Source organism: Urocampus carinirostris, chromosome 8 (assembly GCF_059441175.1).
Source record: "Urocampus carinirostris isolate Australia breed hairy pipefish chromosome 8, RoL_Ucar_1.0, whole genome shotgun sequence".
In the NCBI taxonomy this organism is placed as follows: Eukaryota; Metazoa; Chordata; class Actinopteri; order Syngnathiformes; family Syngnathidae; genus Urocampus; species Urocampus carinirostris.
The window spans coordinates 33,665,567-33,682,888 of NC_142356.1; the positions used below are offsets into that span (position 1 = coordinate 33,665,567).

Consider the following 17,322-nt stretch of genomic DNA (forward strand, 5'->3'; position numbering starts at 1 on the left):
TATTATTATTGTTGTTTTTGTCATTATTGTTTATATTACTAAAATTTTTATTTGTCTGTCACATAGAAAAAGTTGACGACCACTGATGTATAACATGCAAAAATGCAACCAAAAAGCCCCAAAAATATATATGTATATTTTCAAATGACAGCAACAGCAATATGAATAAAAACCGACCATGAACCTATTGCAAATGAAAACATGAAAATAAAACAACACAACCTAAAAATTGCGTTTCGCTAATATCCCGTGGCACTTCTAACTTTTCAGCGTTTCCTGCCAATTTCAACCATTTTGAAAAATGTTCTTCACAGTACGGGCTGTATTCGGCCTTTATGGGGGGATTCATCTACACTATCCTGGGGACCTCCAAGGACGTAACGCTAGGTCCCACCGCCATCATGTCCCTGCTTTGTTTCTCGCTGGTGGGGGGCGAGCCCCACCGAGCCGTGCTGCTCAGCCTCCTCTGCGGTCTTATCCAGGCCTCGCTGGCATTGCTCAGATTAGGTGAGTGGAGGCGTGCACGATAGTCATGTGAAATTGGAGTGATTTCGTTTAGTAACGTTCGACCTCACAAAAATAAGAGATTTGTATTCATATGACCAGCATTATGGTGTTTCTCTGCGGGTCAATATGTGAAATGTAATGTTCCTTTGCAGGCTTCCTCTTGGACTTCATCTCATTCCCTGTTATTAAAGGTTTCACTTGTGCGGCAGCAATAACTATTGGCTTTGGGCAGGTGAAGGTGGGTAGTGCTTGAAAATGTATACATTTTGGAGACCTGAGGTGAGGTTCATGACTGGTGAGACCGATTTTGCAATAATGAACCTAAATCTCAGTCATTATTTGATTGGCAGAGCAATAAAGCAATATATGTATAAACTGTAGCATAGAAAAAAAAAAGTTTAAATATCTTACTTTAACTAGGCATGTCAAAATTAGTTAGGCCCTGGGGCTGGATCCAGACTTTGTCTTCTAAGGGCCCGGTCACACAGCCGTTTGCGGCTGAATCACGGCCAGAAATTTCTGCCTCTGAGGTGGACGCTATTGGACGCTTTGAGATCGCCATACAGACGAGATACAGCAGTGCTTAACACGCGGTCGGAAATTCACGCGTGGTTGGCAGCGCGAACAAGTTTTGCGCTGCTCAATTCTTGAGAGCACGGGTACACTGCCTTTCACGGGCGTATCGAGGGTGAATTGTGGCCAGAAATTTCTGGCCGTGAAGCAGACGCTGTTGAGCGCTGTTGGACGCTTTGAGACCGCCATATAGACGAGATACAGCAGTGCTTTACTTGCGGTCGGAAATTCACACGCGGTTGGCCGCGCGAAAAAGTTTTGAGCTGCTCAAAACTTTGAGCACGTGTTAACCGCGGGCGGCACACGAGGTAATGACGCGGAAATGACGCGGAACGACGTGCTCTGGGCGCGGCCAGGGCGTGGTTACACATGGGTAGGACGGGAAATTTCAGCGGGTAATCGTGGGTGGAGCATGGTAATAGCATGTTCTGCGCCTTTATCGCGGTGTTATTACGTGAAATTAGCGTGTTACGCGTGTGACGGTCAAACGCCTTTCTCCGCGTATATACAGCGCGATTTGCCGAGCACACGTCAGTTGCGCTCGAGACGTCAAGGGGTAGACATGGATCCCCGTCACCGTAGTGACCTCGTCTTAATCCATTTTTATTTCTTGACATTTATTTTCATTTCATAACAAGAAAATAAAATCAAAATGAAAAACTATTACAATAATAACATATTGGCTTCTTCGGTGCCATAGCTTGAAATCTTGATCTTCACGGGACTGTGTCTTGAGCGGTTATGATTTCTACAGCCCGGTGTTATGCCGAGAAATGCATCCCTGCCGAGATTTGCATCCCCTCGCTACTACAACCACTTTTACCTCGTTTTATCTCACTTTTATATCACTTTTAGGGAATGTAATGGCGAACATATAACCAAAACCACTTCGTCTTGCATTTGTTGGGAATGTAATACAACTTAAACCATTCCGTCTTTGTTTTTGTTGTGAACGTAATCGAACGGTAATACACACCGTATATAAAATCCTCCCCCCCTCGCGTGAACGCGCATTCTGCTGCGCTTCCAACAAAAGCGATCGTATTCTATATAAAACGCTTATTAAAACAATAAAGCGAGCTAATTATAACAATTGGGAGATCCTAGTCTATATAACGCGTTTATTTAAACAATAAAGTGCGATCGTATTCTACAAAATGCGTTTGTTAACGCGGATGAAAAAGTCACCAACGTCAATGCACGCTTCCAACAAAAGCGATCGCAGCAGAATGCGCGTTCACGCGAGGGGAGGGGGGGGGGGGGCGGGGGATTTGCGTAGGAGTCGGATTTGTGCACAACACCGGCTCGAGAGCTTTTATACCCGTGGTCCACACGAGAAAATGACGCGGAAATGACGTGATGAGGAAGCGGAACAGTCGCCGGCGTCTGTTTTGCGGGCATACCACCGATGAACAGCGGGTTGGCCAATTTTGCGCATTTTCGATCGCGGGCAACCACGGGCAAAAAAAACGCAAAATTTTACCCGCGATACAGACGCAAACGGCTGTGTGACCGGGCCCTAAGGTGGGTCAGTTCAGTAAAAAAAAAATTCAACACCATTTACAGGAGAAAAAAGAACTTTTCTAAGCACATTCGACACATTATTCACAAATAATGGAAGAAAAGTGTGTTTCTGTTTTCCGTTAATGTCAAGGTTGCCCATTGCCCTCACTTGGGCCCGCCCGTTGGGCACCAGCTGCTCCTCGTTGCCTCATTGGCTTCCCTCCTATTTAAACTCAGTGCTCTCATTCACTCCTTGTCAGTCTGTCAATGAACCTCTGCACTTGCAAGACTTGTATTTTGACTCTCGTCTGCCTCTGGCTTCCTGTTTTCCCGCGCCTCACTTCTCTGTCTCACTTTCTTCCGCCCAGCGATCTCCGAATCACTGGTGTTTGTGGTCATGCGCATGCCTGCCCCATTCCCGTAAAATAAAGTGTGTGTGAAAACATTACGCGTCTGGGTCCTCCGCCTGTCCGGGTTCTGACAGTTGAAGGTGTTAAAAAATTGTTTACTTTAACAGTTATAATAAATAGATTAAGCTTTATCTGAATCAACTCACCACACTTAACAAACTCAAGTGTGAGTTATGAGTAAAAGTATTCATAGATAAAATATAATATAAAATATAATAAACATCACATGATACAAATATTTTAGGCCAGAGAAGGCCTTGCGGGCCCTTACAAACCACCACTGCAGCAATGAAAATAGCTTGATGGTATACTATTCAAATCATTAATAAATTGAAAATATTTTTGATTCTATATCTAGAATATCCTGGGACTTCAAGACATTCCCCACGAGTTCTTCCCTCAAGTGTACTACACGTTTTCCAAGATCCCCTATGCGCGAATAGGCGACGTGGTCCTCGGTCTAATCTGTGTGGCCTTGCTGGTGATGTTGACGTCAATGAAGACTCGTCTGGCTCTTGATGAGGATGACAGTGATGTTCCCAGGTTCTCCAGGGCTGCCAAAAATTTGGTGTGGGCTGTTGCTACAAGTTAGTATCAGCTTCCAAATTATGTTCACTTACAAGATGGCCGTACAATAACTCTTCAAATGTGTTTTGTTAGTGCGCAACGCATTCATAGTGGTGGGTGCATCAGTTTGCGCCTTTTCCTGGGAAGCTTATGGCCTTCATCTCTTCACGATCACTGGGGAAACCTCCCAAGGGCTTCCACACTTTATGCCCCCACCCACCTCCGATACTACCGCCAATGGCACTGTAGTGACATTTAGGGAGATTGTTGAGGTAAGAAGTCCTGGAATCGATTTCACAAAGGTTTATTAAGATCTCTGAGTGTGTTAACTGGAAAAAAGAGCAACATTGTGTGTTAACTTTGAACTGTAGACAACCAAAATAAGGTGAGAAAACATCACTGGGTTTTGAACTTGCAAAAAAGAAACAGGGTGAGGGGCCATCAGATTAGAGGATTCAATTCCTCGTTTCTGGCACATCCCCTGAGGCTCCTCTTTTTATTAAAACATCAGCCTTAAGGGGTGTAGAAATAGAAGAACAGCAACACGATAGGGCGATAACGACATAAACAATGAACAACAGAGCGACATGATAAAGAAATTAAGGAAGTAGCATCCTATGCAATCTTCTTTACATCTGTCCATTATTAAAAAAAGAATTAACTTAGCACTATCGGCTGTCCGTTCTATAAAGCAGAAGTACTTCAAAGCAGAGGAAGCGGGATAACTCTTCTCGTTTCAACTTAAGATCCGAACGTATGTGAAACGAACCTGCCCAATAGCAGGTTTTTCTCCACGGAACTCAAGTTTATCCCCTATTTACCCCCAGTTCAGCCACACACACACACACACACACACAAGATTTAATTTCCTCATTAATTCAGTCACTACTGCTAGGAGCATGACTGAAAAAGCAGTAATGAGTTAGAATTTATTATTTAAAAAGTAATTCAGTTACACCCCAGATTACTGATAAAAAGTAATGTGTTACTCTGACAGTAACTATCTAGTTACAAATTACAGTATATACTGGCATTGACGCCGATGTCCTAAAACTGCTTTACAATAGCCACATAACAAAAAAAATGGAAGAAAACCAACTCAAAAAAGCGGTAAAGCCTTCATTTTTCTTGACTTGTGCTATCTTGAGCTCTTGCAAACGAACACTTAGCCAAGATGCTCCTTATAAATTTTGTTTCTGGGCTTTAATCCACTCAAAGAAGACACTTTTTTTCTCCAAGCATGGTATATTGCAAAAATTTTACTAAAAAACAAAAAACAAAAGTCAGCACACTTATACAGTAAATTATGTTCTCACGTTTGTCCCATTGATTTAGTTGGTCCTCTATAAACCACGCCCCCTCACCCACGCGCTGGCTACCATTTGCTAGGGTGACACAAAACCCAATAGGTGCATATAAACTGAGCCCTGACTTCAGTATTTCATTTTATAGTGGTAATTATAAAATAAAATAAAATAAAAGATGGGTTAGAAATCTTGGGGTAATAATGGACTCGGACCTAAACTTTAATAGCCACATTAAATCCATAACATCATCAGCCTTTTACCATCTCAAAAACATTGCCAGAATCAAAGGTTTACTGTCTAAACCAGACTTAGAGAAACTTATTCATTCATTTATCTCTAGCATGTTAGACTACTGTAACGGCCTACTGACTGGACTTTCTAAACGAGCTGCAAGACAGCTGCAGAACGTCCAGAACGCTGCTGCTCGGGTCCTGACTAGAACCAGGAAGTACCACCATATTAGTCCTGTGCTCAGGTCTCTGCTCTGGCTTCCTGTTGCTCAAAGAATAGACTTTAAAACAGCTTTGCTGGTGTATAAGTCGCTTCATGGTCTAGCACCAAAGAACATCTGTGACATGTTGGTCCCTTATGAACCATCTCGGACCCTGAGAACCTCAGGGACAGGCCTTCTGCTGGTGCCTAGAGCCAGGACTAAACAGGGTGAAGCTGCGTTTCAGTTCCATGCAGCTAAACTCTGGAATAGTCTTTCTGATGACGCCAGACAGGCGTCTACTCTGACAATGTTTAAGTCCAGGCTGAAAACAGCTCTGTTCAACTGTGCATACAACTGAAAGGGTTCTATCTGCACTCTTCACTTTTACTTTATTTTAATTCATTGATTTTATTATGTTTTATCTGTGGTTTTAATGCATTTTAATAACCACATTTTAAATTTTCAATGTCTTTTCTTCTATGTTTTAACCGTAATTGTGTGTTTTTAACCTGTCTCTTTGCCATTTCTGTAAAGCACTTTGAATTGCCTTGTGTATGAATTGTGCTATAAAATAAACTTGCCTTGCCTTGCCATGCCTAATTACAGCTTGGATGCAACGCAGGGTGACACAACTCAGAAGTCGGGGTTAGATTTGGCGCTTCAAAAACCTCCTTTGTAATATGGACCTTAGGGACCTACCAATTTTTGGGGTTGGTCTCCTTTGTAACGTCTTATGGCTTCTATGTATGTGCAGGGCTTTGGTGGAGGTCTTGCAGTGATTCCTTTAATGGGGCTACTAGAGAGCATTGCAATTGCAAAAGCATTTGGTGAGTTTTCCATCTTGATTAAGGATCCAGGAAGTGCCGTATTTTTCGGTGCACTTAGAAACCTCAAATTGTCCAGAATTCTGAAATTGCGCCTTATGAACCGGTGCGTCTGTTATACCGGAAATACGGTGGATAAAATTTCATGGTTACAATTAAAGTATACTGTTTACGGTAACTGTTTTGCCTTTGCGAAACATATAGAGTGGTCTTCTAGTGCCCTTTGTGCTTAAGAGTTTAATTCTACAAACATGCTTGTTACATTTATAATTAAAGGGGTTCTTATAAGAAACAAAATGCAACAATAACAATTTTTTGGCTGTATCCAAGTTTCGGGGCTCTGTCAATTAATTTGAAAGCTTTTTATTCAAACCTTTTCTAGTTGTGCATTTTTAATCAAGTACATATAAATAATGTTTGGTTCACCATCATTTGTACCAGTGTATGTCACTGTCCTGCCTTTGAGAAAAATATAGAGTGGTCTATGAGAGCCCTCTTTTGATTAACATGTTAACCGTTTGTTGCTAAAAGGTAAAAAAAAGAAAAACGCAGAACTTGAATGGCAGCACAGACGCCAACGCTCGTTGCGGACCTTCCATGTAGTTGCACGTCGGTCATTAGCTGTCTAGCTGGCCAAAAAAATCCTTTGGCCTGAGGACAGCAAGGTAAACTCAATGAATTAATTAATTAATTTTAGTGGTGAAACCAGATGTCATAATGTTTATTTATGTTCTATGTAATAAATTGTTATTTAACTGTGTTTATTTATCATGCAACCCTAGCGCTTAATGTAGTTTTATTCCAGTGAGCCTTATATAGGAAAAATAAATCACAGAAGACTTATATGGGGGGGTGAACCTTATAGTCCAAAAAATACGGGACAGAAAGGCTATCTAGGCCAATCACGTAAGAGTGTGCTAAAGTTCTGCTTCTTGTTTGTCTTCAGCCAGGCAGAACAACTACAGAATAGATGCCAACCAGGAATTGTTGGCAATTGGCGTGACCAATGTTATGGGCTCCTTTGTCTCAGCCTACCCTGTTACTGGCAGCTTTGGAAGGTGTTGTTTCTTGCAACAAAGGGAACAGTGTTTGCAGTGTGCCTGGCAAACTTTACACAATTTGTTTTCTTGTCATGTTCAGGACTGCAGTAAATTCTCAGACTGGGGTTTGTACTCCAGCCGGGGGGATCGTCACCAGTGAGTCCACACACTTTTTCATTTTTGTGCTATGAATACGTTATTTAATCAGTCTCGAGACAGTGCCTTTTTGTTCTTCTTTTGTGGCCCAACTAACAAAAACAATTAATTTCTAAAATTAGCTGTCACCATTAGTAAAAGGCACGTGTCAAATTAAAAACAAATGACACACATACCCTGCCTGTGAAGGGACACTGACACTCATGTATAATTTGTTCTGCAACAATTAATGTATTTTGATAAAATTATGAAATCTGGGGCTTATTTTCTTGATCAATTGGATAAACTAAATAACGTTTCAATTCCAATCCATATATTATAAAGTCAAACATTTCTTCAATATATCATTGTAGAAAACATAACTGTATGACAATTTGTTTACTTGTGTATTATTGATCCTAAAGTAAATCCCTAGAGTCAGGCAGAGAACAACCACCTCATAAATAATGGCTTAAAACCAGTCACTAAAAAAGTAAATCATTTCTATTTTGTCTGGTTTTAACATGTTACTGTAGTTGATTTTTGCACCCAAAAACATTTTTCATTTATTTTTGTATGTTTTACTTGTCACAGGTGTAATTGTGTTGCTATCCTTGGCGTTTCTCATGCCGGGCTTCTACTACATCCCAAAAGCTTCTCTTGCTGCTGTTGTCATCTGTGCGGTCGCTCCCATGGTGGACTATCACGTGGTGGCTAAAATGTGGCACATACACAGTATGTTTCTGCAAATGCAGTGTGCATCGCACACAACTTCCACAGTTTCAGCCTGTGCCTTGATGTACTCCTCAGAGCTTGACCTGCTTCCCTTCATGGTGACACTCCTGATGAGTTTCTGGCAGGTGCAGTATGGAATCATTGGGGGTGTTGCTGTATCTGGAGCCTTACTGATGCAATCCCTGGCGAGACCTGCAATAAAGGTATTCAAATAGAATTGATGGTAGCTGTTCGGCAGGCGAAGTGTTACGGTCTTAATCAGAGTTCAGAAACCTATGGCTCGTGAGCCAGATATGGCTTTTTCATGAGTACATATAGCATGGAGATGAAATCCTACTCTTTCCTCTGCAGCATTCCGATTCTGATAAGCTCAAACTCAAGTTTCGTGCCTGCATAGTCAAAGCAACGTTGATAATTCAAGGTGTTTGGTCCAGTATATGAAGGCCACAATTTCAACTGCAGTTTATAATCAAGGTGTCAAACTAACAGACCCTGTTTGGTTGTACGTTGCTAAGGAATCCTTTACTTGGAAGCTCATTAAATGTATGTTCACTGTTGAGACGCCTTATGATAAAAAGCACACAGAGCAATTTGATTAGGTGAACGGTAGAAATGGGGGGAGCCATGCACACACTCACTTCTCTCTCTCGCCCAGTGCTGATCGTGCCGTAGGTAAGTACGTTGGTATCCTTGTTTGCAGTATTTTGTGACATTTTTACAAAAAATAACTCTGCTCACACCTTGTTTTGAAACCTTTGTCTATGAAAAAAAAGAATGTTAAAAGGAGCCTCAACAATTTTGAATAATTGAGGGAGGGTGACAACGTCACACAGTAAAACAAAATGCGCTGAAAAATTAGCTTTTGGCGGTTTTACTGAATCTTGTCTTTAAAATATCGTGTGGCTCTTTCAAAAAAGAAATCTCAATATTTTGCTTTTGTGGCTCTTTGGGTCCAAAAAATTCCCGACCCCTGTCCTAAATCCCTCTCATCAACATAACCATTTTTCTTATTTCACTAACAAAGAATGGGTTTGTCACAATTGTCTTTCATTTGCCTCTTGCGTGTAGATGTCTCATCAAGACGTAATGATTATTGAGTTGGCCAGCGGAATCAGCTTCCCGGCTGCAGAACATCTCAGCCACGTCATACACACTCATGCTCTACAAGGTAAGTATTCAGTCAAATGATCCTAACAGTCCATATTGACAATCCTGATCCTTTTCTCTGGTAACAGATTCACCGCCACGGTCAGTGGTTTTGGATTGCCACCACGTCAGTGTGATTGATTACACAGTGATTCATGAACTCTACGACTTGCAGAGGCACTTTAAGCGACAAGACCTGCATCTGATTCTTTCCAGATTGCAGGTACCTATTTACAATCAATATTTCATGCAAGGAATATATGTTTTTTAGTCACTCTACTGCTCCCACCTCTACTTACAGTATGCACTTATCTCCATCAAACCTTCGTGTTCGTTTTTAAAATGAAATTCCATTCTGATTGAGGTATTTATTAAGAGGATTTTTATTACGTTTGGCCTCTCAGATGCATTTTAAATAGAATAAATTGCTCCATGTAAATCAGGCTAATGACAATAATCCCATTGGAACTTAAAACAAAACCAGAAGGTAAATACACATGGCCTAACGCTGGGTAAAACAAACAGCAGCTTCAAAGCTTGCGACAAGTAATAGTGGGCATGGAAAATGAAGCATAGTCTCAAAGTGCCTGTCGGTGGCGTTGTGTCAGGGTTGGGGAGTAACATGTAACGGTGTTACGTATTTAGGATACCAAAAAATGTAATTGTATTCTGTTTCAGTAATCAAATTACAGGAACATTCAATTTAAATAAGGATTACTTTTCAGGGTTAGAATTTGATTTAAAACTATGTTTCGTATCCATAATGCGGCGATTGACAATTTTTGTCACAATTTCAACCATTGATGCAAATGAGACAGAGAGAGAAGGTTTACACACGACGTGTGCGAGTCATCTGTTGTGCAGATTGTACAGACCATGTTTGTCGGACTGTTGCAGGTAAAATCAATTTTCTTTTTCTCTGCATTTTGATTCTACTTCAATAAAGCACTCATTTTGTAGAACAGGTATGTAAGACTGCTTAGGTGTGTGCGTATCAGGCGTTATGCCGAAACGTCCTACCTTGTGGAGGCTAATCTGACAGCGATTTTTTTTTCTTTCTTATCAGGTAAAAATAGCAACACTGAAAACCAGAATTATTGCAAAAATAACTTTTACTGGTGAGTTAAAATGAGGGTGTCATGATTACTCTTGCACTCACCTGTGCATGCTTGTTTGGCCCCAGCTGCTCCTGGTTGCCTGATTGATTGCCCTCCTATTTATACCTAGTATTCCAGTCACTCCTTGTCAGTCCGTAAGCGAACCTCTGCATACGCAAGGCAAGCACTTTGACTCTGGCTCCCGTCGGGCCTATCTTCATCCGTTTCCTACTCGTCTGTTCCTGATTTACCGTTTGTCTCCGTCTATCGACACTTTTTGCCCATTTGACCACGCTCCGATCTTCCGTCCCGGCGAATCACTTCCTCATTCCGATCACGCACCGATCCCGTGAGCTGCTTGCTCCCCCTGTCCAGCGAGCACCGGATCGCTGGCGTTTGTTTCCTCAATATCCCAATAAACCTTTGTGTGAAACGTTACGCGATTGGGTCTACCATTTGTTCTGGTTCTGACAGAGGGTTGGCATGCATACATACAGTGCGTGATTACCGTAGTCAAGAAACACCATGCTAAGAAGCTATCACAGAAATACACGCCAGGATTAAAAGCTATGTCAGAAAACACTAGGTTGAAGCAGTGAAAGAGTCAAATAAGACTAAATCAAAACGAAAATTGTAACCACAAAGCATTGTTAGGCAGACATGGGGACTTGAGACTTAGTGACTTGGACTCGAGTCGACTCGAGTCGCTGTTTTTATGACTTGTGACTTGACTTGGACTTGGCAATCTAAGACTCGGGACTTGACTTGTGACTTGACTTGCCCAAGAAAAAAATACTTGGGACTTACTTGGGACTTGAAGGTGAAGACTTGAGACTTACTTGAGACTTGCACATGTGTGACTTGGTCCCATGTCTGTTGTTAGGACGTCTCCACAACGTTGGACGTTTCGGCAGAACACCGGCACTGGACACCGCAGTTTACGCTAGTGATGCGTCCAAGGACATTTAGTAAATTTGATATATTATCTTCTTTTCTATTTAGCAGTAATTGTTGTTAGAAATCCAGTATTTGATCACTTTGTTGTAATGTTGTGAGGATGCTTTACTGAGCCTGAATATTTTAAAGACTCCCCATTTCAAACAAGTAAATCTTGAACTTGGACACAAGACATAATTTGCTGGAAAACTAGAAAGTGAACATTTGGTGTGTTTTAAACAGTACTGGGTTTTTAATGCCCTCTTTATGTAAACTAAAACAAGGCATATCTTGTCTCATGTGATAGAGAAAGTTTTATTTTTGCATAGGGGTGCAAATTACTATTACCCACAACATGTATCTGCACAGCACTGATGCACGTTAAACATAACCTAGTTACATTCAGCAACAGCTTAAATCAGGCTTCTTTATTGAAAACAATAGAAGAAATAAATGTTATTAATATACACTTAATAGATGTAACACCGGATGCATCTCTCAAAGAGAAAAAGCACTGCAGTCCAGAGCTGGAAAGCTCATCAATGAGTACACCTTGTTTTCGTCAGCTTAAAGCACAACGATGGCTATATTTTCTTGGCCCGTAGGATCCCATGTGCCCGCCACTTTAATTGAATATCCGCTTTGCCCAACTCTTATCTTCGGTCACAAGTTTGCTCATCATTTTCATTATCTCGTTCTGTATGTTTGGGCTCCTATAGCTGAATCTATTGCACATTAGTTATCCTGGAAGGGGGATTACAACTTGTGGGCCCCTTTTTCAAGGTTTCTTATTTTCCTCATGCTAAGGTTGTTGAGTTTTACCTCTCCAGCATGTTGTTTTAAGATTAGAGGATGGTGTAACTTTAACCCGTTGCAGTCCTTTGAGACATTTTGTGATTAAAGGCTATACAAATAAATGTGACAACTTGACTTGACTATAGCGTGCACTATGTGGAATGGTTTTTGTAATCCTGCTATGGTGTGGATCTTTACGCATGGAGTGCTCGAAAAGACTCAAGAAAAGCCCAATGGGGTGACTGTCCTCCAGCAAACTGGCTATACTAGCATTATCTCCTTCTAACAGAAGTTTTTTTACGAATAAAATTTCCACAGTATCTATTACGGCTGACATGTAATATGGGGTCCGATAATACCAAGAGAACTGTGGCATGATGGAGAACTTTTCCCGCTGATCAATTTGAATACGGAAATCAACGATTTTGATGGACTTGTGGATGTACTGTTAAAATAGTGAGTACATTGTTGAATGGTGAATGAAATACAATTAAACTGACTTTTTTTGCTCCACATGTGAGAGCCATGTATTGTATGCTGCATGCTTACATAATTGAATTATAATAAAATATTGAGCGAGGGACGCGCTTTCATTTGTAAACACGTTGTATACGTCCTCCGTGTTTGTGTCTATTTCCTGTTTCTCCTTTCATTTTGGGGAGCAGCGGACATGTAAAGACAGATGGCAAATATCAACATATCTTTTCCCCTGAAGGGCATCTTAAATGTTATCAGACATCACAGCCGTGTTTTGTATCAAAAGTGCTTACGTTGCTGTTAGTTCCTATGCCCTGCACACTTCCATTTTCATCCATGCGGCATGCGCATCTCCTGCACACATGTTCCCATTCTTTCTTGGTGTCATAGCGAGTTCATGTGTGAAATTTAGGAGCCTCAAAACTGTTATTCCCAATTTAACAAAGAAGCAATTTCACCATTTCGCCAATCACAACTGATTGAGAATAAATGAGAATCAGAGGATATAAAAGGGTTAGGGTGTGTGATTGGTTGGATTAAAAATACAAAACACTCCATTCCAGTCATTTTGGCTGGGATTAGACTCAATACCTCTCCCATTAGCTAAAATAAGCAAACTGTCTACAATGGCTGATGCCAGATTGTTTTGCTCATTTTATGGATTTTTTTTTATGAGTACAACAATTACTTACATTCTGCTATGTCAGTCAGATTACTGCTCATTTCAAGGAGGATTTTACCAGAGCAGTCATCTCCAACATGGTGTCTTTGGGCAACAGGTAGCCCCAAAAGACCACCTGAATAGCCTGAGGACTGGTTCTGAAAATATATAATGGGTCATTGTGATTGTCTAGGAAATGTGATTTCTCAATGGCTTTATGGTCCTAGCCTATTTTGACCTCAAATGATGGCAACCTGGTTATAACATAGTAGTAACATAGTTGTAACATTTTTGACAAAAAGTGTCTTTTTTATTTTACATTACATATCAAACTGGCAGCCCTTTGCACCAATTAGTAAAAAGTTTCTCTTAGTTTGAAAAAGGCTAGAGACCCCCGTACTATAAAATTAAGGTGAACATATGTAACAATTATATATATATATATATATATATATATATATATATATATATATATATATATATATATATATATATATATATATATATATATATATATATATATATATATATATATATATATACATATACCGGAGCCATATCCCCCTAGTGGGAGGTGGCTAGAGTGGCGGCAGTAGCTCAGGAGGTAGAGCGATCGTTTTAGGATTAAGGGATCCCAGTTCGAATCCCGGCTTGTCCATGTTACATGCCGAAGTGTCCTTGGGTAAGACACTGAACCCCCAATACCCCCAATAAGCAGGTTAGCGCCTTACATGGCTGCACAGATCACGGCCGCTATTGGGAAATGTGAAGCACAATGTAAAGTGCTTTGGGAAGTCATTGACTTGAAAAGCGCTATATAAATGCAGATCATTTCATTTCATTTCATTTAGAGTCAAGAACACATTCACATTTATCCCTCATTCTGGGAGATTGATACAGAGGAGGGGATTCCCAGCCCCCTCGCTCAACCCAACTGATGTGTTGGGAGTCATTGGGTGACCAAATCCCCCAATTCCAACCCTTAATGCCGAGCGCCAAGCAGGGAGGAAATGAGTATCAATGTTTTATGTCTTAGGTATGACCGGGCCGAGGCTTGAATCAACAACCTCCCAGTGTCGGGGCAGGCGCCCTACTCCCAAGGCCACCGAGCTCTAACAATAAGAAAACATATATTCTAAAATTGCAATATTTTTTACCCAAGGTGATATGATGATGATGCTGATGATGATGATGATGATGATGATTACTATTATTATTTTTATTATTATTATTTTGCTATGTTATATAAATATGTTTTTTCCCTCTACCAGCCCAATGTCCTGAAGATTCTTCTAGCTGCAGATCTGGAAGGACTCCAATATGCTGACGACATTGAGACGGCGCTCCAAATGGGATCAAACCACCTCAGTTTATGATGCACTGTCACAGTGCAACAAAATTCTATGAAACTCTAGTACTTTTCTACGCCAGCAAATTATGAAATATGCATTTTCTATAAGAAATACAAAAATCCAACAACAACAAAAATCAAGCAATGCTCACTTTTTGTGGAGACAGTGTTGATTGTTCCACAGTTATTTATGGTGAATTGGTGCCATTCGCTGGACATCTACGGTTTGTTTTCATCTTAGAATCACTTCTATCTTCATACATTTTGAAATATGATTTTCAATGTTTGGCAGCTCTGTGAACCATTCAATTGTAGCTTTTGCTTTATGTTTTGGATCAATGTCTTGTTGGGAGACAAATCTCCGTCCCAGTCTCAGGTCTTTTGCGGACTCCATCAGGTTTTCTTCCAGAATGGTCCTGTATTTGGTTTCATCCATCTTCCCATCAATTTGAACGATCTTCCCTGCCCCTGCTAAAGAAAAGCAGGCCCAAACCATGATGGTGCCACTATGTTTGACTTTTGGGATTGTGTGTTGAGGGTGATGATCTGTGCTGCTTTTACGTCAAACATAACGTCTTGCATTGTTGCGAAAAAGTTCGATTTTGGTCTCATCTGACCAGAGCACTTTCTTCCACATGTTTGGTGTGTCTCCCAGGTGGCTTGTGAAGAAATGGCTTCCTTCTTGCAACTCTTCCATGAAGGCCAGATTTGTCCAGTATACGGATGATTGTTGTCCGATGGACAGATTCTCCCACCTCAGCTGTAGACCTCTGCAGTTCATCCAGAGTGATCATGGGCCTCTTGGCTGCATCAGGTTTCTCCTTGTATGAGCTGAAAGTTTAGGGGGACGGCCTGATCTTGCTAGATTTGCAGTGGTCTGATACTCCTTCCATTACAATATTATAGCTTGCACAGTGCTCCTTGGGATGTTTAAAGCTTGGAAAATATTTGTGTTTCCAAATCCTGCTTTAAACTTCTCCACAATAGTATCTGCCTGGTGTGTTCCTCGTTTGTCATGATGCTCTCTGCACTTTAAAAAGACCTCTGAGACTATCACAGTGCAGGTGCATTTATACAGAGACTCGATTACACACAGGTGGATTCCTTTTATCATCGTTAGTCATTTAGATCAACATTGAATCATTCAGAGATCCTCACTGAACTTCTGGACAGAGTTTGCTGCACTGAAAGTAAAGGGGCTGAATAATTTTTGCACACCCACTTTTTATATTTGTTAAAAAAAGTTTAAAATATCCAATAAAGTGTGTTCCACTTCATGATTATGTCCCACTTATTGTTGATGCTTCACAAGAAATGACAGTTTTATATCTTTATTTTTGAAGTCTGAAATGTGGAAAATGGTCACAAAGTTCAAGGGGGCCAAATAATTTCGCAAGCCACTGTATATTCATCAATCTTTTTTAAAAAAATTAAATACTGTGTATAATGTATAACTATGTATACTATTCAGATAACTGTCATTTATTGTGTCATGTAGTTTTCCCTTTTAAATGAAAAAAATATATACAGCTGTTTAATTTGACAGAGCCCAGTATTAAATAGATGATTATTTTGACAACACTTCAATACCATAAAAAAATACCATATCTTGAGTATGCACTTCACAAACATTGTTTTTGGATTCTTTTGTAAAATATTTTATATAATTCAGGCAATAAAGTAACTGTATAGTTGCATGATTGGAATTGTTTCTCATTTTGAGTGAAGTCCATTTGCTATTATCTTAATATCACAAACTGCTAAGTATTCAGTAGGAATGGGTGATAATGGGAATTTTAGTATCAATCCGATCCAAGTAAATACATGATTGTATCGTCTAATACCAATCCGATACATTTTGCTTTTAAATGAATAATTGAACCCTCCCCTTTGAGTAAGTTTATAAACAGCATAAATATTTTACGCACCGAAAATGTTTCATTTTCTCATTAAATAACTACAATTCAAACTTTAACATTATTAAAACTATAAATATTTATATCACGGTGTCATGATTACCCAAGTGGAGCCACCTGGGGTAATCATGTGGCGCGCTGGAATGTGCTTCCTGATTGGTTAATGCTCCCTTTTTAAACGCGTTACGCGGAGAACTCTTTGTCGGAGGATTACTTCTGTACCCCGTAAGACTCTCCCGATTACCTGTGCCTTCTTGTTTACCTGATTCTGCCTGCCTGCCTCCGATTCGACCTGCTTCCGTCCACGCTACGATATTCTCTCAAGTCCCGGTAAACTCGACCTCCTTCCGTCCCACGCTACGATTGGCTACGTGTCCCGAAGTTGTCTTCACGGCGTTGCTGCTGACGTTCGACGGTCATCGCGTTTCCCGCTAACCCTTACGTTTCCCAAATAAAAGACTTGTAACGAACGCTCTGGGGTCCCCTGCTCTGTTCTGGTCCTTCCTGACAGAATCCTCCGACCAGAATGGACCCCGCGTTCGTACATTTGCCCCCTGACCACTATCAAAGCCTGAATCAGCAGCGCAATTCCCCTTCAGAATGTGCAGTTCGGCAAGTCCTTTCCGACGTGGCAAAATTGGCTAAGGCACCTCCGGCCGTATGACTGCGCAATGACTCCCATGCCTGCCTGTTCGACTCCCATGCCTGCCTGTTCGACTCCCATGCCTACCTGTTCGACTTCGACTCCGCTGCCTGCCCACCCTGAGTCCGACTCTTCTGAATCTGCCCGCCCTGAGTCCGACTCTTCTGAATCTGCCCGCCCTGAGTCCGACTCGTCTGAATCTGCCCGCCCTGAGTCCGAGTCTTCTGAATCTGCCCGCCCTGAGTCCGAGTCTTCTGAATCTGCCC

At 41.0% G+C, this 17,322-nt stretch overlaps 1 protein-coding gene across 2 annotated transcripts in view; it reads left to right on the plus strand.

The window, feature by feature from the left end:
- Positions 1-15,774, plus strand: part of slc26a11 (solute carrier family 26 member 11) — a 23,108-nt gene extending 7,334 nt beyond the window's left edge. For both annotated transcript variants that reach the window (XM_088342472.1, XM_088342473.1), the window contains 12 exons: positions 315-507; positions 660-745; positions 3,352-3,580; positions 3,654-3,832; positions 6,055-6,127; positions 7,071-7,182; positions 7,265-7,320; positions 7,894-8,034; positions 8,110-8,237; positions 9,103-9,202; positions 9,270-9,403; positions 14,418-15,774. In XM_088342472.1, the coding sequence (XP_088198598.1) occupies positions 315-507; positions 660-745; positions 3,352-3,580; positions 3,654-3,832; positions 6,055-6,127; positions 7,071-7,182; positions 7,265-7,320; positions 7,894-8,034; positions 8,110-8,237; positions 9,103-9,202; positions 9,270-9,403; positions 14,418-14,522 (1,536 nt within the window). In that variant the 3' untranslated portion in view covers positions 14,523-15,774. The remainder of the gene's footprint in view (positions 1-314; positions 508-659; positions 746-3,351; positions 3,581-3,653; positions 3,833-6,054; positions 6,128-7,070; positions 7,183-7,264; positions 7,321-7,893; positions 8,035-8,109; positions 8,238-9,102; positions 9,203-9,269; positions 9,404-14,417) is intronic.
- Positions 15,775-17,322: the final 1,548 nt, after the last annotated feature.